This window comes from Argopecten irradians, chromosome 16 (genome assembly GCF_041381155.1).
Source record: "Argopecten irradians isolate NY chromosome 16, Ai_NY, whole genome shotgun sequence".
In the NCBI taxonomy this organism is placed as follows: Eukaryota; Metazoa; Mollusca; class Bivalvia; order Pectinida; family Pectinidae; genus Argopecten; species Argopecten irradians.
In genome coordinates this window covers 6,321,066-6,348,058 of record NC_091149.1, presented here as the reverse complement: position 1 = coordinate 6,348,058, position 26,993 = coordinate 6,321,066, and the positions used below count along the sequence as shown (strand labels likewise).

At 34.0% G+C, this 26,993-nt stretch overlaps 1 protein-coding gene across 2 annotated transcripts in view; it reads right to left on the bottom strand.

Annotated features, from left to right (window-relative positions):
* The window catches only part of LOC138311125 (mitogen-activated protein kinase kinase kinase 13-like), a 101,593-nt gene that overhangs the window by 25,881 nt on the left and 48,719 nt on the right, over positions 1-26,993 (bottom strand). For both annotated transcript variants that reach the window (XM_069252571.1, XM_069252572.1), the window contains one exon: positions 14,987-15,177. In XM_069252571.1, coding sequence (XP_069108672.1) covers positions 14,987-15,156 — 170 coding nt within the window. In that variant the 5' untranslated portion in view covers positions 15,157-15,177. The remainder of the gene's footprint in view (positions 1-14,986; positions 15,178-26,993) is intronic.

Genomic DNA, 26,993 nt, shown 5'->3' with positions numbered 1-26,993 from the left:
CAATAGCAATTATTCTCTGCAAACAGAAGATAGTCCGTCACATAAATCCTATCGCTCCGTAGAGCCTTACATCACGTTTGCTGAATCAGCAGAAAATTTCTGAGCGGCAGAAGTCGGCACGATATACAAAGATACAAATTTATTCCGTCAGCAAAGAACATTTTGCGTGGGGAAAGAAAATTACATTATCTGTGAAATGTCATCAATCTTGAGTTTGGCGGTTTCTACTGTAATGTGAATTCCCCGGATCTATCGCTTTATTGATCAATCATATATATACGTATAAGGGTTTTGCTTGTTAGAACCGATAACGTCACCAATATTAATTATTTCTTCCGACAAAATCTGTCGAATCTCTTGTAGTGTTGGCAGTGGTGGTAATTTACTGTTTTAAAAGTGTCAGAATAGAAACGCAGAGATATGAGTATTTATCTACAGTAAAACCTATAGCTGTCTTAATGACAACTATCTCTGTATTAAGAACCATTTGATTTATACTTCCTTGGGGGTATGTCCCAATTAAATTGACAAATCGTCATCATCTAGGTACTACACATGATTTTGCAATTTGTATTGTGGATGCATGCTTTAACATTTGCTACAATATTGAATTTGCAAGCACAAGGCTTCGTTGCATGGCTATATACTGCCTGGCGATCGGTCAATGGCAAAGTTCATCACAATTTAGCTTTTGTAATAGCTCCACATGACTTTTAAAAATAAGTTTGTTTGACTCTGAGAGGGTTTTACAGAAGATGCAATATTTTACAAAGTCAATAATTACTATAGCTACTAAAAATAGAACAGATTAATGTCTTGCAGCCTTGAAGCCTTGAAGCCTTGTAGCAAATTAACCTCCAAAACTTTTGGGGAACAACTGTATATATATATATATACATGTATATGTAATCTTGATAATGTACGGTATAATTGAGCATCAAATCAATTCTAATTTGTCATCAAGTTTGATTTTATTTTTACAACAAAAATTTGATATAGACCTCACTGTATGTGAAATCCTGCTAAAACTTTGATTCTATTACAGTAAGCAAATATAAGGACCTCATGCAGTTTTTAGAAAGTATACATTATAATCACTTTACACTAGTAAGAACTTGTACTTTATCAATATCTAAATTCAGATGCTTATTTTTAGCAATTATTGATTGAAGCATGAATTACCAGCAGTTTATTATCTGATTCAACAGATTTGACAATAAACTTCAAAAAAGAAGACTGGAAATTTCAATGCACTGATAAAATGGATGTTCAATATATACCATTTGGTTTTAACTTAAATTCCTGACAAATTATCACAACAAAGAAATATATTCAGGTCTTTGATGTTTTTTATTTGTCATTGTCATTACCGTAAATTATATATCTTTGTACATTTAATGCATATTTACACAATGTAATTAACATAACAATTGACACATGTTTATTTCCCATCAATTTTTGTGTAGCTTGTACTTTATATCTAGTACATCTGCGATAAAAATCTAGTGGTGTATAATTATCATGAGAAAATATTTAAATCTACAGATGTATATTGTTTAAACAGATAAGGATAATAGTTAAACTCTATCTAGCCTTCTATTTCATTGCAATGTTGTGTTGAAAATCAATTACCGCATTTGATCCATTTATAAGCAGCATCCCCTCCCTCTTTTTGATGCCTCAAGTAAAACCATGTAGATTTCTTTCTTTGATTTCATTTGCAAATTGTTTGATGGCTTTATTATCAATGCAGTACTTTTATAAATATAAAATGGACGCTTTTTGGAGCAAATACGGTAAACTTAAATTGTCTTTAATTAGATTAATGTTACTAGTCATCAATTAGCTTTTCGACCAAAACCAACAACATCAATATTGGAGATTTTATCTACAGTTGTAACTTGTCAAAACCAGCTCTTTTTTAATCTGGATTTCTGTCTATTTCAGCTTAATTGTATAGAATTGTTTTCCTTTTAAATTTACTAAATTAACACCTGTAGATTCCGAAAACCTTTCTATAATGGCCAAATATGCTGCACCTGAAACACATCTGCCCGATTTGAAAATTTTTATACTGTATGACATTTACTTTCGCTTCCACAAATACCAGAAAGGTTTCAGTTTGAAAGAAAAAAAATATCTTCTGAATTGTAACTTAAATGCCCTCATCTAACCTTATTCCACTGAAGTACACAATTACCAACAACTCGGAATTGTAATTTCAATCTACCGACAATTAAACCTGCACTCTCGAGCAATTAAATTCCCCCACATAGAAACTTATAAATAAATAAAACACACTCTGTATGTGACATTCTTTTAGGTCGCTGAACTTCCAACAAAGATTCTGTGTCGAATGTCTATAAATGCACACAGTACCAGTATTTCAATAAGTATCCAGGAATACTTTCTTCGGAATCTAATTAAGTTATTAGATTGGAATTTTTCGTTGTGCCTAACAGCAAAATATCTATTAGTTAATTTCATTTCCATTCAGTAAAACTATCTAACATGCAAACAATTTTATTGTGCAGAAATGATAAAGTGATTTCTAAACTGTTGCAGATATTTTTACCAAACTCTCAGTAATACATGAATAACCAATTAACAGATGATGTGCATTGCAAAGGACTGTAAAACTGAGTTCTGTTCAATTTAGCCAGTTGACCAAAAGGTCAAGGAACAATTCAAACTTGATTTTACATAATTTAAACATTTCAAAATGACATTCACTCTAGATGCATGTTAATTTGTTTTGAACAATTTAATTCATTCACCCCTGAAATTTCATAATGGACTGGCCTAGTCCTTGATTAAGGCAAGTCTAAATGTATGTTCAAGGATGAATTAGTTAAAATATATAATGGAATAGATAACCAATATTAATTTAGTTAAATTTAGTTACTGTGATTCTTTGTTTTTCATAAACTATCTGATATATAGAGTATTGTTATAAAGATATTCCCTATTTGTAACGTTACAGTGGCCAACATTTAGTATTAGCTCGATCGTCCTAAAATACTGCCCGTCTCGAGTCAGGCAATTTTCCCATCACACACAATCAAGTCGCATAAAAATCTACCACACAGCATATAAAGCTTACTCAGGGATATTGATATAGCGTATGCATGGCTAGGATGCTGTACCGTTCGATTGATCCGTATCTCCCCCAGCAATCACCCGCCATTCCTTCGCTACCATTGACGTATGCTGGAACGTGCGTGTGTGCGTGCATGCTCGTGGTCGATACTAAAAATGCTACCTCGACACTATGCCCTGTCTTAATCGAACTTGTTGCTGTACCCTGAACACAAATAGCTTGCAAATAAACGTGGTCCTGATACCGAAGCATTGATTTTTTTCTCTGTGAATTAACTGTTGCAAAACAGTGTGTCGGTTCCATCGTCTCTATGACGTCCAAACATGCTGCCTCCGAAACAAACATTGCTGGCGCTAAATTGAACACTAGTTAAGCAGAATGCCATAGAATTCTTCTATGGAATCTGACACAGAAATTGCTAATTGTAGGAGATAGCCGTTTTGAAGATTTTTATACGGCTCAAATCACTATCATTAGAAATCACAAATCATAGACAGTGTGTACTGCTCATGTAGCATTGGTTCAAATTTAAGTGATAATCTGCAAACAAACTACCGTTTTGGTGTCAGAAATGTCTTCTAAATGACAAAAGTTGATTTTTTTTTTTTCAATTTAGAATAAATGCTGACAATTTTAGCATAATTTAAGTTTGCGTTTCTTAATTTAAAAAAAAAACTTTTGCACAAATATTCATTAATTTGAACAATCATTATTACGATTGTTGCCAAATGAATTGAGCTATCTCAGAAGGATTTACATAAAATATTACAATTACATATCATATTATAGGTTTATGTTCACATTTCTTCATTTTTGTCAATTTTGTGACATTAACATGACATTTAGTGTATATATGAAAACAATATATTCATTGGGTTTGACATATTACATCATTCTGCTTTAAGTAGCATTGTGTAAAAAAAAACAACAGCAAAATAAATCCATGAAGATTTTTTTAGTTTTCGTGAACATTATTGATCATATTAATTTCATTTTGAATTAAAACTGATTCTTATGACTATCACTCAATGTGATTAATTAAACACAAAAAATAAATCCATTTTTAATACTATAGAATATTTAGACTAATCATTTCATGCATATTCATTTTAACATTATGAACTGATATCATTCATGTTAACATCGTATTTTCAAATGATCTGAGTCTGAAATCAAGCAAAGTTACAAATACACAATGTAGCTTTAAGATATTATCTGAAAATCTGCCTCATCTCCAAATCTCTTTATCAGCTGGGCTTGACATTTCAAAAAAATAATCAATTAACAGTTCAATTGAAAGCTATTCAGCGGTATTAATCTAATTAAAACCCATTGATTTTCTTTTACTTCTCCCCTGTAAACCGCGCGGCATATCTATATTTTATTTGTGTTAAGGGCTGGCAAAGCCCGAGTTCCGTAGCTCCGTGTGGGATCATACACAAAGTTCTCTTTGCCGATCGATACAATTTTAACCACAACCTACGTCAGAGAAACGTAATGTACGTCTGAACAAACAACATATCATCTCCATCACAATTTCCCTGAGAAGTCTAAATTCTCCCGCCTCGCTACCATGTTATATAAAAAGAACAATTAACATTGTCCCTTTCAGCTGACATTTGACATAGAGTTTTTAAGACTACAACCTCAAGAGGGACAAAGAAAAATGCTTTTTATTTCAGTAATTCTGTGAAACCTGCCTTAAGGACCACCTGTGTATAAAGAGCGCATGCTTAATAAGACCACCTGTGTATAAAGACCACTTGCTTAATAAGACCACCTGTGTATAAAGACCACTTGCTTAATAAGACCACCTGTGTATAAAGACCACTTGCTTAATAAGACCACCTGTGTATAAAGACCACTTGCTTAATAAGACCACCTGTGTATAAAGACCACTTGCTTAATAAGACCACCTGTGTATAAAGACCACTTGCTTAATAAGACCACCTGTGTATAAAGACCACTTGCTTAATAAGACCACCTGTGTATAAAGACCACTTGCTTAATAAGACCACCTGTGTATAAAGACCACTTGCTTAATAAGACCACCTGTGTATAAAGATCACCTGTTCAATAAGATCACCTCTGTATACAGACCACTTGCATAATAAGACCACCTGTATGTATATAAAGATCACCTGCTTAATCAGAACACCTCTGTAAAAAGACCACTTTTTCATAAGTTATTACTGCAAGTTAACTTCTGAACAAACTCATGCAAAGTAAGGATGGTCTTTTAAGACTTGTTTACAACTTAAAACAATGGTATACATTGCTAGTATCCTTAGAAAACCTTGATATCCTGACTCATTTGTCAATGTTTCATTGTTGCAGGTATTCCTGAACAAGCTGATGCAAAGTAAGGGAAAGTTTTTTTCAAGGGTATTGAATTTTAAGGCTTATTTACAACTGAAAACAAAGGCACACACAGCTAGTATCCCTATAGCAAACCTATTGTTTTTGTATACCTCATTTGTCATTGTCTCATTGTTCTCTGGTAAGCCTTGTACCTCTCGTACAAAACCCATAATCCTGGAGACCCAAAGCCAACTTAGTGTGACAATCGTATTGTACTTAACAGAAAGTGCTGAAGAGCCTATTTCTAGGTGCGTTTACAATTGGTTTTGTTATTTTTTTCCCCCAGAAGAGCTGTAAGCGTTGCATTAAAGCGTTTCTTTCAAACACCGGCTTGTTTCAGTACGAATTTCATACATGTATTACTGGATGTAAAAAATCCCTCAACCAATCAGACTGTCTATTTAGTTTGCTGCTACTCTGGAACTCTTCAGTAAAGGAGATAAAATACAATATACAGGCAGTTACATATTACTTCCTTAAATAGGCAAGATTCTAATAGAAACAAATAAACAAAATCATGGTTAATTCTTCACTTATGAATTGAATCCAACCATATGTGTTTATCTTTCGTGTTTAAATGAGTGAAAAGCAACTGATATTGTTGTGACTTTGATGCTGTCAAAATAAATGGTTACAATTAATAACTTTAGTTTATTAATTTTGATTTTATATATTTTATAAACAGTCTGGAATTGTAATACATCTTTTGTGTAATATGAAAATGAAAATGAAGAGAAAGAAAGAAAGAGATGTAAAGACTGCTTGAATGTGAGGAAATAAAGAAAGAGGAAAGAAAGAAAGAAAGAAAGAAAGAAAGAAAGAAAGAAAGAAAAAAGAAAGAAAGAAAGAAAGAAAAAGAAAGAAAGAAAAAAAGAAAGAAAGAGAAAGAAAGACTATGAATGTGAAAAAAAAGACTGCATGAATATGCAAAGCTTTGCTTGCATGATCTTCAAGAATTCAATATGTGTCTGATGATAGTTAGGATATTTATAAGGTATTAAAACCAGAGATGATCATACCGTAACAGGATAGAGATTGAATATGACTCTGTGAAGAGAACTGTAATTTACAAGTTCATATTTCCTGACAATCCTTTCATATAGGAAAACCCATGTATATCAGGATTCTAATCGATTTCCTTGAGAAGTCTACATGTAAAACATAAACCGCTCCCTTGCGCGTCTTTATAAGTTGATGAAAATGTTGTTTGTGGTGTCGATGGAGTCTGTCTTTTGTTAGTAAAATCCTTATAGAAATTTCTTTGGGAAAAAAATAAATCAAAGTTAATTATGGTCATACCAAAATATCTTCACTTTTCAAAAAAAAAAAAAAAAAAAAAAGCCTAAGAAATCAATAACGAATCTGTTCATTATGCATCTATTTTAATTACCTTTTCATTCATTGATATGGATGGATAAATGAAATGCACATTTCTGAATGCCAACATGCAATGAACTACAAAGTAATTGCAACTCACAGAAGCTAGGTTAAGTATTTTACTAGCCAGGGAGACCCAATATTTCCAAAATGATAGTTGTAAATATCATTTTTTTCAGTTATTCCCTTTTCCCCTTATTCTTACAGCTAGATTGGGTAATATTAATGTTTGTTCTGATGCCATCGATTTCAATTTGATCATTACAAACGCTTTATACACCTTGAATTTTATCACTGGTGTTAAGTTAAAAAACGAAATTTATCAAATGAGATGTCTGTAATCTAAATAAAAAATTGAAAATAATTGCACTTTTCTTTTATCAGTTATATTTCAGATAAATTAATTATAAAAATTTGATCTTATTAATATAAGGATCTTGCTATGTTACAAATAATTTATTTTATATGGGATGCCATCCATCCAAACTGCCTATGATATCATCCCATGTCCTACTATATATAACTACACCCCCTGTCCTCTAACCTCCTTTTACTGCCATCTCTCCATATTTTCCCCTCCTCATATTTCCAGAGTTATGGGACCTTGCTTGACACCTTGTCAGAAACAATTCCCACTCATCCAGGAGATCAAGGATACCTACGTAACCACATTGTACATCTATCTGCCTGATGCATAACATAGCTGGGCTGGGCACATACTAATTGTAAATAAAACAATGAAATGTAGATTTCAGATGTAGATTACAGATCAACCATAGACATGAATACAACAGTTATATAGACACACCAATCAGCCTTTCATCTCCTTCAGTAAAAAGCTTAGAACTGTCACTTCTCATCTATCTCAGTGAAAAGCTTGTTACCATGACATCAGACTTAGTATCAGTCTCCAGCTGTCAATCTCCAACATCTGGAATAATATCTGATAATAATACACCTGGCAGGAACACATTGTCTCTTAATACCAATATGAAAATCAACTCACTCATCTCTGAAATTTCATAATGGACTGGCCTAATCTTTGATTTACAAGAGTGTAAATGTGTCATCAGGGATGAAAACTATGCATGGTCAAGTGGCTGACAAGTTTGTTATTTACAAGTATCAATCAGAGTTCCTAGAGAAAAACCAACAACCTACTGAGTGTATCTTAGGCAACTGCCCTTCATAAGTTTTGAACTCAACAAGGATATCAAGGTCAATGTCATCAAAGGGGAGATAACTCAGTCTATAAATTTACATTATTTTTTATTTACTTACACTTATATACATATTTATATGTCATTTATATGTATCTTCTAACTTATGCAGTCAAAGGAATTTAAGAAACACAAAATCTAAAAGAAAACAGATATATGATTCAGAAGAGACAATCTCAACAGACAGGAGACAACTGTTTTTGAGGTGTATTCAGGTAGTAGTTTCATCCAGTTTTAGCTTAATCAGGAAGCTTTTTGGCCTGGCCTTATTTTCTACCTCATGTCATTGTGTTCTTTATCTAATCAATAATTTATTGGCTTGGCCTCATCTCCACTGTAGCCTCCATCACAAACGAAAATCTTATCTATAACCATGTATGATTTGTTCTTCTCTTGACCATAATGACCAACAAAGATTCCAGCTTGACCATTAGCTGTCAGTGAACCTGTGAATTACACCAGTCCACTGTAGTAACAGACCATCAGATTCCCTTATCAGTTCCCAATAATGTATTTCCTTCCTATCTTAATGACAGATTGTGTAGCCATATAATGACCGCTGACCTCCAATATACTACGGCCATTCTCAATGTAGCCATATAATGACCGCTGACCTCCAACATACTACGGCCATTCTCAATACTAAATCAGTGACCATTGGACTTCATCACTGGTCATCACTGATGCACCTCCTCCACACCTAATGACCACTGTCCACTAGCTATATATTAAGGTTTTCTCCCTATCTTAACAAGGCTTGACCATTGGTCAGTCTGGTGTGTAATCAATGTGGATGGCCAATGTCAGTCTTGATTTATTTGACTCCCAAAAAAAATCAGCTTTTACAAATGGTGGACAAGCTAAAAATCCAACACCAAAGAATTACTTGCAAAATTATAATTTCATTCCAATGCAATGAAAATGGCAAATTCTTCAAAATTGATATTTAAAAAAAAATATATTTCATTTGAATGTTCCAAGTGTTTTTCTACTACAATTGCAATAAAGCTAACAATTCTTTACATGTAAATGTTAAACATTATACTAGTTATCATAATTTTTGTTAACAAAGTTGACATTTAAACAATTAAAAGACTGGACTACATAGCTCTAGCACAGGCCATGTCATTCATAATGTAGCATCAAGCTAACAAGACTTTTCTTGTGCTTACATTGAGAAATTTCTGTTGCATATATACTACAGTATATCTATATGCTGCATAGGGTCCTGATACTTTCAAAAATTCAATATAAGAAGTTAACAAAGCTTCAGTGACCAATGGTCAAGGAGGTCAAGCCATGACCTTGACCAGGGGATGTCTGTATTGACCATAATGCTACATTCAATCACTACTTTACCAATCAAAACATTCTGACTCATGGTGTTGTATATATATATCTAGCTGTACCTTTCCAGCATCTGAATCATAGCTATAGCCTACAACTGTCATCAGAACCCTGTAGTGCTAAGCTTCATTACTTAGCACAATTCTCACTGATTTGGGAATTCCTAATTCTAGCATGACAATGTCTCAAAGAGGTCACTCGCTCTTTTACATGTTAATTCTGTCTCCTTAAGGTGAATAATACACTAAACATAATCTCACAGCCTTTCAAGTAAAATGTGGAGTGTATTCCTAATACCTTTCAAGAAGATGGAGATCCAAATTCCAAATATAAATTACAACCTCTTGAATTTATAAGTGCAACTTTGATTTGGTTGGGGGGCAGGAGAAAAAATCATATGTATATTCTTGAAAAAAATAATTAAGAAACAAACACACAACCCCACCCACCCCCTCCCCCAACAAGTAAAAAAAACATTGTCATTTCTATATATCAAACCATTTTCTGTATCTATCTAAAACATATTTCAATAACTATATTAAAGTTATATATCTATATGAGTATCTCAATTTTATCATTTCTTTTTTTTTAATATTACCATCGACACAATTATTGCAGTAATTGATTTGTATTGTTTGTCAACACCCAATTAGTGAAGGATTATCTACAGGTCCTACAACTGCAGATGTTGTGATTGTTGTATTGGTACTGATGTTGATCGATCTAGCTGAGAATTGTTTTGGTACTGAGGCTGACCTTCAGCGCATATTGTAATATGAGGAGGCGGAGGTTGCCCTGGTATTGGTACAGAGGCTGACCCGAGATGAGGTTGAACAGACAAATGACTCACATTGTTTATAGGTAAGAAGATGACACACGTAGGTGTATATCTATATATATATATACTAAAATCAATAAGTAATACTCATAAGATCAATTTCAGTCTATAACAAGACCTGAATACCTGTACAGTCATTATCACAGATCAATACTCGATCGCGAGATTCCAATGTGTCATCAATTTGTAAATAAACAACAATGAGGTGTCGGTAATGGAAATCTAATGTTTATATCACAGGTAGACCGCATCTTCTGCATTATGTATAAAAATTATTTATATATAACTTGTCTATGTAAATCAATTATCTGTCATTTATAGGACCTGCTCATCACATTATTACAATTACTAATGAATAATTACTTAATATAGCTATAAAACTATTTATAATTAATTGATTCAGGTATTTTTATATCATATTTCAATACCAATTAATGAATAATTAATATGTGTTCAGTTGTTTAAAATTATAATAATGATAAAATCGTTACAGTGGTTTTGTTTTCTTATCTGCTAATGTGTTTACGCTTTTTGTCACTCAAAGTCATTAAAAGACAATAAGAAATTGAAGTTAGCTTAAATGCATAATGATAATGTTTATAATTTATAGATATTGAATGACCTTGATAGTTTTTGCAAATGACCCAATTCTATCAATAATTTAAAAAAAATGGACTTCTATGTCAATGGGATTCCCGTAACACATGATACCTGATAAAGTTAGTTCGGGACTAGGGTATCTCCAGTGGTGATGGAACGTAACTCGATCTAAGGTAATCTTCCTGCTGAAATGATGTCAGCGCAGGATATCATCTTTTGATGTCATTTCATCAACAAAAGAAACAATATTCTGGCACAACGTAATCAGGTATCACATGGTACATGAATGAGTCCCATTATAAATCTAAAATTTTGTGAATGACTTTTGACCTATTAAATATGTTAATTTGAAGTCATTAAGTAATATTCCATTTATGGGTTTTATCTATCGTTGAAATTTGTTATTACTGATGTAAGAGGGGAAAAGTGTTATTGATCACATCTAAAATACTAAATCAAATAATTTTGTGGATGACCTTTGACCTTTTAAATCTTTTAAATTGAAGTCATTAAGTGACATTCGATTTATAGGCTACAGTTTGTTTATAACTCATGTAAGAGGGGAAAACCGTTATTGATCACAAACAGGTATTGGGAAATCAAAGATGTGACTAATAGCTATAACACCAACGTGAAACTTCAACACAAAGTTCCCAGATTTAGCAGTTAAAGTTACACATGTACTGTAGTCAATCTACGATCACCTACATTTTTATAAAAATAAATGTGACAATCTTGTTTCGAAATTAATATGATTAAAAAAAAAAAAAACATAATTAATTAACACATTGTTTCATCATCATTATGATTCATTTTAGATGCCTCTGGTTCAAAAATTTAGACCTAAAATGAAAGGATTTTCTGATAGGAGCTTCGAGGTGCGACGTCATTAACTGTAACATGTCGTGTTTACAATTTGTAAATCGGCGTGTAGAATGTCATTAATGGGGTGTTAATTCTGTGATAATCTACAGAATCATTTTACCCCGGGAGATAATCGCCGATATCATGCCGCCTCTAACCATTCATATCTAGCTTAAAGTTTTTAACATTTTCACCGGAGTTATCATTTAACAATACAATATGAGATAGCATCTCAGTTCTGTAGTAGTATTTTCGAATAGCTGAGTAAATTGAGAAGCAATATCTCCACAACCCTGTTGATTCATCGCCACAAACACACAATTACACATCAATGATTGTATAACACTATGTAACCTATCTAATGTAGAAAATGTAGTAAATACCTGCAAATTTTGTTAGTGATAATTAAATTAAAACAGGTACACATTTATGTTTTTAAGGTTCCTCCTTTTGTTTGCTTTTGCTAATTGTTATTAGCAGGCTCCTGGTTTAAAGGGATTAATTGATACTTTTGAACTCTTAATTTGTGAGGCATTTGCTTTGTTTTAATTGTTCTTAATTATGTTATTATATTTTACATATCTTATGTGTAGTTTTTTCTGAGGCATTTGTTTTCTCAAATAGTGTATATTTGATTAATTTTGTTATACGGAATATGCAACATTTTTTTTTTTTTTTGTTGTTGATAAATCTGATGTGTTTAAATGCAAACTACATCTCACAATTGGATTTAAACATGGACCTCAATCTTACCTCTAATTAGAATTGACCGATCATCAGCTGTCAATCAAACAACATGTGAATTTGCATTTTGTATTGTATACTACAATATTTGCTCAAACATTGAATAAGTACATGTGCATTTACGTGCATTTGCGAGCACAAGGCGTGGCAATAAATTACACATGGCGATCAGGCAATTTAATTGACATCAAATCTTTTTGAACATTTGTCACATTTTTTGCTATGAAGGTTAAATTTTATAAATGATTATAACCTATCGTTTCGCAACGAATAACTTTTAATAGACGATATTTTATTGACCTGTTTATGATCATGTTAAAACACTACAAATGACTGACTCATACACGAAACAAATAAATGTTAAAATAAATCTCGTATTTTTTTCTCTAATTACAAACAAACTCCATTTCCATTTTATTTAAGACCAAGTCATGTTCCATTGTTGTAACATAGTATCACCTTTTTTATAGTCTTGCAATCACCGAATGGGTGTAAAATATAGATTTTACCATGCAGACATACTTTTCATAGTATCCAGATTTCTCATGAAAGATGCAGTACCATGAATGTTAAATGATCCCTGATTCCTAAATGTTTTTTCCTCGGGGCTTCAATGAGCTATTATAGTCTGATCAATCAAATGATAGCTTAAAAAAAACCAGTAAAACGTCAAGTCCATTGAAAGTTAGACAGCTATATTTGTGTTGTATATGTGGTATCCAGACTAGAATTTTGATACTAAAGGGCAACAACTCCTGATAGAATAAAATTACTTTAATGTAATACTCCAGTTTCCACTTCATTTATTAACAAGCCCTCATAATCTTGTTGTTTTTTAACGTAAAGTGTACCATATGACTAGACTAAGTATAATACAAACTTAGCTCATTTACCCCTGAAATTTCATAATGGACTGGTCTAGTCTTTGATTTAGAAGAGTCTAAATGTCTCTCTAGCAGTGAATGAGCCTCTACCCAAAACATCCCTCTCTATCCCAATCCCGAATACCTTCACCAGTGTCTAGAATTAAAAAATGTCCTTAAAAATTTGTCTTCAATTTCATTTTTGTCTCTGCAACATGTCTGTTTCTAGCACGTTTCAAACTAGGGGGAGATAATCTAGTATTAGAATTCTTATCAATATTTTAAGATCAGGCAGCTGGTCTGACCAACTCCTAATAATTTGTATATGACGCTGAGGGTTTCCATTATCATTAGTGTATGTTCACATCATTCAGATAATATATAATTATGCTTCTAAGTATCTAAATCAGCACTAGCTCCTGACGGTTATTGGGTGCAGAATTAGTGTGACATTTTCTTGTTAGAATTACTGATAATTAATCAAGACAATTGATGACACAGCGTTCTATAGTTATAACACCTACACATTAATTAACACACTATTATCCCATATCGTCAAAAGCTTTTTATGACAACATAAGTGACACTAATTAGTACTAATCAGCATCATTTGCAAAATGCGCATGCATACTGTATATTATCAAAGTGTTCATCTGGTCAGGACCCCAATATTCCAAGGCCAAAAGTGACACTCCCAGGGTAAGTAGTACTTTAGCATCATTTGCGTATCCAAGTGATCATTGGGATCTAAAGACATAGTCAGGACCCCAATGTTTCTTAACTAAAGTGACACTGAATAGTTTATTAGAGTGTTTGGTCTGGTCAGTTATACTTACTATAAGTATTTCAGACACTGATAACTGACCACAACTGACCATCACTGACCAACTGCTGCTGATGGTGTAAATAAACATTATGGTCAGCGGAGATATAATCATACTGACCAATAGGGTGACTCACACCTTGACCAGTGTCTAAGACATTTGACCACTTGATCTTGGCTTCTGTACCTATAGGTTCTACCATCTACTGTAGCTTCTATCATTCCAACAATCTCAAAAACATATCCTCAGAAATAAAATAAAATATATTGAAACAAAACTACATCCTGATTTGTCTTGTCTTAAAATTTGACTGATATTATTACAATTCAATGAAAGAACTGCTTATAAAGAAAGAATTTATATAGGCTTTTCCAGTTATACAATAAAATTTGTTGAAATGAAAAAAGTGCATTTTTCAGTGTTTTGCTTTCTTTGGTTTTTATGAATTTCAACCCTATTAGATCCCACTGATGTTTGCAGTTATATGTCCTTCAAGCTTCAACAATATTGAAACAACAACCAAAACTAAAATTTCCAATTCGTATAAATATGTCAGCTTATGTAAAATGAAGGATTTTTTTTTCTCCAGAAGCCTCCATTAATACAAAGGTCTACAATTACATTAAGCGACCAGAAACTGATGAGGATAAAGTTATAATTAAAACAGGAGAGGATAAAACTTTGCGATCAGACTGAGATTCAAACCAAGGTTTATCAAACACTAACCAATTTAAATGCTGTACGGATTGTGGTACCCCAGGTCTCCGATGATAAACTCAATTCAAACCAAATACACAATGATTATCCAGATTGACATGTCTAGTATATGAGTTTTATGGAGTACATACCTATTCGTAAACTCAAAGTCGGAGCTGTTGGTGAGGACGTTGAGCGTACTTGGACTGTTCCTACTGTTAATGGGCTCATCCCGTTGTAGGACGTGGAGTGCGTACGAAGCGGCCTGGGAGGTCATTGTCTCGTCCGTGTAATCAGGCCGGGCGTCGCGATCCAACGTCATTTTGATTTATGTTGTTAAAATCTGAAACAACGAAAAACAATTTTATATTACCTTTCAGAGTACGCACATGTTCTTTTGTTATTATTTTGTTCCCATATCTATTTCTTCTGTTGATGTTTTCTTTTAAAACTTAGATATATTGATAAAAAGAAACAGTTAAAAGTTCCAGTTCATCAATGCATTAAAATTATAAACACTTACATTATGATGCGGTGTCGCAAGTTTGAAAACACAGATCCTAAATTATCTATGAATTTTTTCCAATCAAATTCTTCTATTGTTTGGAAACGTCTTCCAAATTTTTAAGATGGATGGGAAATAAATAATGCTGAACTTAAGACGTATACTCCCACAAGGTTATACAAGCTGTGCATGCATTTCCAGACTCTAAGAAATTAGAATACCTGTTGTCCAAATATGGTAACAACGTTAATTTAACCACAGGTCCCACCTGTCGACCCAAAGGTCAATTTAACCCCTCAGCCCCGAGTACAGTTATAAATATTGATATGATCAACTAATTACTAAAGTCACCCAGTACTCGATCAAGCTAAACTTCTAATTTTCTTAATGTCAGCGATTGGGAATATAGCAGATCTCGTTAAAACAATCAATGAGTAAAAGATATCGATAAAAACCAAATGGCATGTTAATTATGCTATACCCATTAATTATTAATGGATTATTACATCAAATATGCCATATGTGGAATTTAATTGGGATGAAATGAGATGAAATCACATTAATGAATGCAAAAGTATCACCTATATTTTTTTCTTTGATATCATTACTACTTTAAGAAAGTATTGAATAGTTGATGATTTGGGTTATAATTGAAGATTCCGAGTAACAGAAAGGAATTTAGATAATTATCACATATCAGCATTTATGATTTACATGTTGTACGATAGGAGAGTCCTTTAAACTAGTAGGTGACACAATCCAAAACAACGACTGCTCCCTTCAGATCTTGTTTACAGATAATTAACCCAGGATGATAATTATCTTCATAAAAAATCAGTAATACACTTGATGCCTGGGAGTAATTTGTGATTTTATTATTAAACTTGCATGCCTGTGTTTTTCATTTCCAATATTTCTCTTTGTTGTACCGTTCCACGGTCCAGCGATTTCATTAAAATGGATATCAGCCATGCTGTATGTTGATATTTATACCACAGGTCAGGCAAACTAGCAATTATCGTGCAATGTGAATCCCGACCTCCATTAAGCATTGTCATTTTTCTCGTAAATGATACGGTCTATTTGATGAAGCTTTCCCGAATCTGTCGATGTTCGACCAGGGGCAGTACAAGGTAAGTGGGAGCTCATCTTTATGCTTCGTCAACGGCCCGATGTTTCTTGGTTTGAAATCGATAAAGGACCAGGGGACATTTGTGAAGCTATATGGATGAATTCCTAATGAGGGTTTGGAGGTTGGAGGCAGCAGGGCAGAATGGACTGAACTTAAGATGTGTGCAAATTACGTTCAACAGATCGGTATAACAATGGCAGATGTCTGTCGATATGGTCTTCGGACAATAAAAAGTACAATTATACCATATCAAGAGAAACCATACACAATTAAAAGACAATACAATATGCCGTTTTTACAGATACCGCTAAAATTTTAATCTAGGCTTGTGTGATGAAAACTTGTTGCAATTACTAATATGAGATTTGGTCTAGATTTAGTAAACTTCCCCCTATTTGTTCAATTTTCAGCACTTACCAATAAACATTTGTTTGAATACAGCACAAAAAAAACCCATTTATAACGAACATGCTTAAAATGAATTAATGATTATAATGTAGTAATTCTCATTCCATACCAAGTTTCCTATAAGATGTCTGCAATATGGTGTATAACGAACTATACAAATAACGGAGTGATTTTGTTGGCCCCCAGAGGTTCGTTATAACTGTGTTTTACTGTCATTATAACTGTGTTTTACTGTATATATACCATACACTGTAGATCTTCACCTAAATTAAACCGCTAGCCTCTTGCTGTTAATTGTTAATGATCTCAAACACTTTATTATTTATTGTGACAATTTTAATTAAACAGATTCTGATCTTTTCAAATATTCAAATGGGTGTAGGTAGAGTATTTGCATACTAAAGTTATGGTAACGTATTACTGGAATAAAATCTGATCTTTTCAAATATTCCTGATTACTATTCATTTGTAATACCTCTAAACATTGACATGTGCACAAAGTAAGGCGGACCGGACAGCCGATGTTAAAAATTGGACACCTGCAAGATATTTCAGTTTCAGTTTATGGTGGCTAATAAATAAAACAAACACAATGTGGTTTTAATATGTTATTTCTTCTAAATATAATACTTCTTTGTGCAAGTTGTCAAACATCTATGGGGAATATTTTGCATTGAAATTGTCACCTTCATACATCGATTTTGGGACTCCCTGCTTGGACATCATTTTTTCCCATTTTTTTTTTATGCGTAAAATATGCTGATAGTAGATTTTTTTCAGCATTTTCAGCCTAAAAAGTACCAGTGCAAATAACACTGGTGCGCAAATTACACAAGTTTTTATGGTAATTGTAAGGTGGTTGACCTGTTCAAACCAATTAACTTATATCAGACTGTGGATGCTGTCATTTATATAGATATGAAAATTAACAGCATTATCCATCAGAGTTGTATATGTGATCATTCACCATTGCTGAAACAAGTTTATCCCAGAGGTATATATCTGTTTAGTCTGGTTATTATAAGTTCTAAATGTGGAATTGTCATTTACATCAATTATTTACGGATAGAGTTCAGAGCACTCTGTCCTTTTATAGTCAGACTCCACATCAAATGATGGATTCTGCCGCCATATGCAGACAGACATATCCATTTCCCATTGGCTTATATTATCCAATGATGAAACATTATGTCTGATTGGTCTGTCTGGTCCTAATGTCTGATGAAACCTGAAATTTGATTGGATAGTTTTTTTATCAGGATCCATTTGATACCTATTTTGTCATTGGTCAGTGTAAGGAATTACACTTAAATTTGTTATTATTTAAAAACTTTTAATGATATGATGTACAATCTAAGATATTAAGAGAAATTAATCTGAAATTTAATGACACGTAAAGTTATTGCATGATCTTACATGATCTTAAGATAATTTTTTCTAGAGTCTGATATTGAGCACTTTCACAAAACTTTTAGAACGAATCAAAGTAAACAATATTTACTGTATACAACCCAATAAGCGCTCCAGTCTCTATATGAACACCCCTCCTTTTTTTGAGGCCTCAATTCACTTACCACAACTTAAACACAGACTGAAACTATGAAAACTGTAGAGGTTTCTTGATTCGATTTCTTTTGTAAATTGATCCATGGCTTTCTTTGAACAATAACAAAATTGTGAAGGAATCTGGTCTTATTAAGCGCCCCTTCATTTTTTAATATTTATCTATGCACCTTTGTTTCGTACTACACAAAGATGCAGGGCTAAGTGACTATGAATGTCGGAACACCTTCATCTTGGCTGATTTCTAAGATGTTAAATAGATTCACTAAAGAATGTTAAAGATGCTCCACAGCTGACAAATGGTATTTTTTTTCACTATCAAAAACAAAAGACGACGATTTAGTATTTTTCTTCAGTTGCAAAAGTTAATTTCTTTACACCATTACCACCATTGAAAAGTTTGAACTTCTAATTTTACTTCAAGTTAAAAATATTAAAAATAATTAATTGCATCCCGAAGAAAATCCGTGGCACTATATCCTTTATGGAATGAAGTACTGATTGTTCATGCACTAAAGGCGAAATAAATTATTTTATGTTATTTTTGTGTTAATTAGGCATATATATACACAATTTAACACCAATTATTGTTCAATTGAATGATAAATATCATATATGCTCTGTCGGCGATGGAGCATCTTTAAACAATTAATCTTGCTGAGTCTTAATCTAACTCCTGATAATCTTCATCAAAAGGTTAATTACGGTAAGTATAAGATCTATCCTACGTATCACATTGGACATAGAAGCATTGTATTTGTTACATAAATCCAATCAATGTGTCCGAGAGATCAGAGTACAGACAAACCGATAGGAATAAATTAGAGGAGTAAAAATACATTCTAATGAATATTCATAACACTGAAACCAAATTAAGATTTTTTGGCTAAATCAGACACTTAATTATTATAGACACGCTATATCATGAATATATGACCATCATGAATATTCATGAAATCATAAATATTCATCAGTCCAGACTCTCTTTCACAGCCATTTTCATCACCATGACAATAGCACAGGATTCCGAATCCAATCTCGTAATCTGACATTCACAGATATTTCCCCGAAATGTCACCCCAACGGAACAATGAGTGATAGGAGATAAGTACAAATCATTGGATCACTTTCTCTACGACAAACATATCATGTAAGCAAATCAAATGTCATAATAGCAAATCGTTTCTTCCCTTGGCAGTGTTTCTTTTTTTCTACTTCAAATTTCATCTGTGTATTGCATTTTAACAAAAGAGCTATTTTACCATGCAATGCCATTTCAATGCCATGATCGAGATGCTCACCTATAGCACACATAATCAATTTTTGAAGGCAATTTTAATTTAATATATATAAATTTCTTGTCATTCTTTTGAACTGCAAACTTCAATATAAACAGACTGTTGTTCCTAATTCTGTACAGTTTGAAACATGAGCACAATTAGCAATGCCATATGCAATATAATATATATACAGAATTCGACTCAATAAGCGCCCCATCCATATCGGTGCCCCTACCCATTTTTTTAAGCTTCAATTCACTTACTTCAAATTAAATACTGAAATTATTTAAAACTGTGTTGGCTTATTATAACTCTTACTGATAAGTTTGTATATTGATTTATGAATTACGAATTACTTTGTAGGGTATTAATTTTATGAAAAGCTATAGTCCAAATTTGTTTCTATTGAGTACCGTGTTATTTGTTTTCTAAGCTGAGTGCTTATTAGGTCTAATAATGTGTATACACACCTGGTACTTACAGATGTTATTAAAAATCATCTACTATCTATCAGATATTGAATTCAAATCCAAATGTTATTTATGTTAAAGATGCTCCACCGCCGACAGAGCAAAAATGGCATTGATCATTAGAACAATAATTGGTGTTTAGTCTTGTAAATATATGTCTTATTAACACAAAAAAATATTATAAGATCATTTATTTTGCCTTTGGTGCATGCGCAATCAGTACTTCATTCCATATAGAGATTTTTTTCGGGATGCAATTAATTATTTTTTATATTTTCAACTTGAAGTAAAATTAGAAGCTCAAACTTTTCAATGGTGGTAATGGTGTAAAGTAAGTAACTTTTCTAACTTAAGAAAAATATGAAATCGTCTGCTCCTGTTTTTGATTGTGAAAAAATACCAATTGTCAGCGATAGAGCATCTTTAAGAAGAAATTTTATCAAAAGGCATTGGATATACACTGAGTATTTTTTTTTTTTTTTTTTCTAAATTATCATCGAGATATATCATACTTACATTAGAGTTGTAGGTGAATATTGTTCTTTTTAAATCCACATTTTGATTCAGTTCCAATAATCATAGAAGTGCATTTCGAATTCACAGGTAAAGTGACTAAAGATGTTATTCTTCTAAGATCTTAATTCAGTTGGTGTCACAAAAGTCATACGACGTACGAGACCTACTTTCTATTTATATAGAATTGAAAATAAAACATATTTTTCTTTCCTTTAATCAGTCTCTCAATACAGGACATGAGGCCTAGTCCAATTCTGATTTTAGGGGTGAAAGGATGAAAGCTTTAATCAATTTAGACCCTTATTGAAACAGGACAGGAAGACTAGTCCAGTTTTGATTTGAGGGGTGAAAGGATGAAATAGGAGGACGCGGAAGCCTGTAGTCCAATTCTGATATTAGGGATGAAAGGATGAAAGCTTAAATCAATTATGTCGGTAAAAGTTCAAAGGCAAAATTTTTATGAAAAAGAGAAACACCCCTGTCATTATAACCACATGTTTAAAATGGGACGATCCACTTCAGATCTTCAGGGATGAAATGGTGGTCACACTTTTAATTCCAGTGGAAAGCTTAGCACATTTGATAATTAGGTGTTAGTTAATGCTGAAATTAACGAGATAATTAAAAGACACTTTGCCTGGATCTGTGAGCCCTGTAGGGACATGATTTCCACTTGAGGATGGACTCCCTAAGGACCGACAGATGTTTTTTCTCAAACAGGTTGTCCTGTTGTGATAAACTACCCATTAGGGTTTTTTTCCCCCGACTCTTTGAAGTAAAATAAATGATTTGGGTTTGCTTTTCATGGGCAAGTAGAATTTTTAATTTTTGATTTACCTCAGAAGATTAAATTATTCATACAACACATTTAATGGTGAAGTTCATTAATTCTGTATAAAATTAGAATAGTCTTTCCAGTGACGAACATTTAATATATCTATTTATCTTCATATCTTAATATACCTCTGTGTAACCATTAAAATTTGAATGCATTCTATTAAAAAAATCTTAAATCATTCATCCCAGAACCTTATTCAAAAATCAATAATTTTACAGTAAAATAACATCAGAAAAATCTCATAAAACCTCTTACGGTACATCTGAGAGAAGAATACGTTATTCAACAACGTGTGCAATGAAATGCTCAATTTAACACTTTTAACATAGGGTAATTTCCTGTGTGTCCTTGCTGAAACTACTTTGTTAACTTTTTTGTTCTTTCATTTTTTTTAGCTGTTGTGTGTTTCCTTTATTTTTACATGTTTAGAAAGATAATATGAACAGAAAATTCTAGTGACATAAATTTCTGACAAAAATGTTGAAAATATGACATATTTAAGTCTATAGTTGGTTTTCTGTCCTACAGCCATTTAAGGCATCCTACTGGTTTAAGATGTAGAGGAAAGCCAGAGTACCCAGAGGAAAACCAATGACCAGTCATTAGTACTTAATTGGCAACTGTCAGCTGGGCCATATGGGATTCAAACTTGTGACCCAGCGGTGGATTGAGGGCTTAGATAATATGTTGCAATTGGTATGATATTATACAGTTAGATTCTAATGATGATAGAATTAGGGCCTTAAATTTGACCAACTGGCATCTTCAGTGCAGATATATAATCCCATATTATTTACATAATTGTCTCTTTGTTACTAAGCATACACTGATACCCTCAGAAACCATGATAACTAAACGTGCAGCCAGATACTGGAGATGTTAGTTCATGGAGCGCCATGTGCATTACTGCATGAATTAATTTCATTAGCTTCAATACCCATCAATTTGGATTTATTTTGAATAGGGACTGGGTGTGAATATTTAATGCTTTGCCCAAAGCAACAGACATCTGTTGTCTTTGAACAGCTGATATATTTTTCTACTAGAGTAAAGTGTCTATGCTATTTCATGCTGTTTATAAAAAAATTTCTTTAATGGAAGAGTTCTGCTTCCATTTTTACCTGGTTTGAACCTTAGGGATCCTAAAACACTAGTGGTATTAGGGATGCTCCTCTGACCATGACTGAACTTAGGTCAGTTATCAGACGGTGAGCAAGTTTATTGATATATATCTGTATAGGGTGGGGATGGGGGTGAGGGGTCAGGGAGAGAGAAGCATGAACCTATTTATTATATCTGTAATGTTTGATTGGAGGGGAGGTGGCAGTATGGGGGGTAGGGGGGAGTGGGCATGAAAATATCTGTAAGGGGGTTGCGTGGTGGGAGGGGAGGGAGAGGCATGACTGTTACATCTGTAGGGTTCGGGAAAGGGGCATGCAAACATAATGTACTTGCATGTAATAAAAAAATATGTTTTATAACGAATATGCTTACAACATATTCAGGATTTTATAGCCAGTACTTTTCATTCCCCAACAATGCTCCAACAACAAGTTTCCTATAACATGTTGATGTGTGATATGTGTATAAGAAACTTAATAAGTATAACAAAGTGGTTTTGCCCTCCCACCCCATCCCACTAAAGAGGTTTGTTATAACCATGTCTACACTTTCATATACAATGGTGACAGGATGAGCATGACCTACATTATATACCTTCTACCTCTCATTTAATTCTTGGGGAGTGGGGGGCTTAAAGCCACACTATACGTAACTATCAACAAAATTTCAAGTTAAATTCGACTCCGATATTGTTAGTATTTGTAGATGTAGTTGAAATTAAGATATATTAAAGAATATTTGTAATGATTTTTTAATAACTTTAGTACAGCAGTTGCTGAAAGTCGATACATGTAAACATGCCTTCATTTTAAACTGGTCGCCATAGAAATTACGATTATTACCGAACGGAAGTCGGAAAGTTCATGACCCGTTTTCGGAAGAGTTCGGACAGACGTTACGTAGTAACGGTAGTCACATGACGTTCTCGGCAACGACGTTACAATGTCGGCTAACTTCGGCTTGTTTGACTAAGTGGGACCCACCTAGCGATGTTTAAGATTTTTATCAAAGTATTCCGAATCATAATCGCTCATCTTGACTTCGATTTAGTCCTCTCTCTGCATGATTTACAACAGGATTTTTTTTCAACATTCTCCTAAATCATGAAAAAAATAAGAAAGATGCGGATATTGGGCCTTTAATAGTTAAGAGTTAAGTGTAAATTCAGTAAATAAGAAAAGTGGAAATAATAGCCCTGGAACCTGGTCATACAGATGAAACATTTACACCAAAAGTCAGAATGGATATTGGACATGAATGGTTTGCCCATCACCTGGGCCCTGTTCTCACTTCATGTGTATCAGGTAAGTATAAGACCACTGGTCAGTGACATTATATACCTATACAATTATAGTCAGTGACCAGACAGAGCGGTCACCATAAAGGTCAACAGCTGCTGCCACACCTGGACCAGGTAGAGACTGATACGATTAAATATTGACCGGTCAAAACTATACTGTCCTATTTATTATTCTTTTGTTCCAGAAAACTTCAATCCAAATATACTTTATATATAGATATATATAATTTTGGAATATAAATTTGTGAACTTACCAATCTCAAAAAAAAAGTCTAATTAGCTATCTATCGTGTTTAATTGCCAATGTCAGATATATATAATATAAAGTTCAAGAATTTCACAATGAAACAAGATGAGAACCACATTCTGACCATATGACTTTTGATCAACTGCATGCACCGCAGAATCTGGGGAACTAGCTGTGTCTTGTAAACTGTCAATTCTCTGTCCAAATTTTATTTTTGCATAAAGACAAGAAATTATTCCATTACACAAGCATCAGGAGCGCAGTGGGAGCTCAGAAGTGGTGGAACTATAGATCTATACATGTATAAAGATTGTTTTCAGCTCAAATAGATTCCATTGTGGATGGAGGCAGATCTGTTACTATAAAGGAATCCCCAACTACAAATCAATATTGTACTTAGATTGGGAGAAATGGGACATACAGGAGAATCTGATAGCTGAATCCTGGAGCTCACAGATATCGCCCAGGACTACACAGATATCGCCCAGGACTAGTGTGTATAGTATAGTAGGAATACTGGAGCTTCACTGATCAGGCCCAGGACTAGTACAATGTAGTATAGTAAGAATATACTAAACCCTGTGATAGCTGAATCCTGGAGCTCACCGGTCAGACCCAGGACTAGTACAATGTAGTATAGTAAGAATATACTAAACCCTGTGATAGCTGAATCCTGGAGCTTCAGATATCGCCCAGGACTAGTGTGTATAGTTTAGTAGGAATACTGCTGCTTCACTGATCAGGCCAGGACTAGTACAATGTTAGGTATAGTAAGAAATATACTAAACCCTGTGATAGCTGAATCCCTGGAGCTTACAGATATCGCCCCGGAACTAGTGTGTATAAATGTAGGAATACTGGAGCTTCACTGATCAGGCCCAGGACTAGTACAATGTAGTATAGTAAGAATATACTAAACCCTGTGATAGCTGAATCCTGGAGCTCACTGATCAGGCCCAGGACTAGTACAATGTAGTATAGTAAGAATATACTAAACCCTGTGATAACTGAATCCTGGAGCTCACCGGTCAGGCCCAGGACTAGTACAATGTAGTTATAGTAAGAATTTACTAAACCCTGTGATAACTGAATCCTGGAGCTCACCGGTCAGGCCCAGGACTAGTACAATGTAGTATAGTAAGAATTTACTAAACCCTGTGATAACTGAATCCTGGAGCTTCACTGATCAGGCCCAGGACTAGTACAATGTAGTATAGTAAGAATATACTAAACCCTGTGATAACTGAATCCTGGAGCTCACCGGTCAGACCCAGGCCTAGTACAATATGTAGTATAGTAAGAATATACATCAACCCTGTGATAGCTGAATCCTGGAGTTTCACTGATCAGACCAGGACTAGTACAATGTAGTATAGTAAGAATATACTAAACCCTGTGATAGCTGAATCCTGGAGCTCACCGTCAGACCCAGGACTAGTACAATGTAGTTTAGTAAGAATATACTAAACCCTGTGATAGCTGAATCCTGGAGCTCACCGGTCAGGCCAGGACTAGTACAATGTAGTAATAGTAAGAATATACTCAACCCTGTGATAGCTGAATCCTGGAGCTTCACTGATCAGGCCCAGGACTAGTACAATGTAGTATATAAGAATATACTCAACCCTGTGATAGCTGAATCCTGGAGCTTCACAGATCAGACCAGGACTACAATGTAGTATAGTAAGTAATATACTAAACCCTGTGATAGCTGAATCCTGGAGCTTCACTGATCAGACCAGGACTAGTACAATGTAGTATAGTAAGAATATACTAAACCCTGTGATAGCTGAATCCTGGAGCTCACCGGTCAGACCCAGGACTAGTACAATGTAGTATAGTAAGAATATACTAAACCCTGTGATAGCTGAATCCTGGAGCTCACAATCAGACCCAGGACTAGTACAATGTAGTATAGTAAAGAATATACTCAACCCTGTGATAGCTGAATCCTGGAGCTTCACTGATCAGGCCCACAGGACTATACTATAAACCATGGCAATAGCTTAATCGGAAGGGTATAGTCTAGTAGGAATATGCACTGATCCTGTGATATAGCTGAATCCTTGAGCTCACTGATCAGGCCCAGGACTTGTACAGTAGGAATCTGCATAAAAGGTATAGAAGTGGGTGAAGGGGTTGCGGATTTAAGGGGTTTGGGGGTGAGGGCGTTGGGGGTGATCGATAATCTACTAGAGATGGAGAATTATATCATCTGAAGAAAAGAAATATTGTAGCAGACAGAAGGAGAAAGATGGACTGAATTGTTTGGTCTGATAATACATGGCCCAGAAGGATGTTGTATATAGATGTATGTAGTAATAGTGGGAGGGGGATATCTCAGAGGTAATGGGAGGGGGCAGATCTAATAGAGGGTGCCCCCTCCAAACTGGGCTCAGGACTAATGGAGAGGGAGGGCTCAGTGGGGGGGGGGGGGGGGATCAGAGCTATAATGCTAATGAGAGGGGGGGGGGGGCTTAGAGCTATATACTATGGGAAAAAAGACAGCTGGGGCAAAGATAAGCTAGGAGCTAGTGGAGGTCAGGGGGGGGGGAGACGGCCGGACATAATTTCAGGATTAGAGTTTATTTGGAGACATTTTCTTATCAAAAACATTACGTCTGGTTGCTGAAGACTTACCATAAAATATAACTATGAAATTCTGACTGAACTACACACAAATGTTACATATAGAAATCCAATATGGTTTCAGAACTTCAAAGCACGACCGACAAATAAAAATAAAAAATATCTGATTTTCCATCATAGGATTTGCGA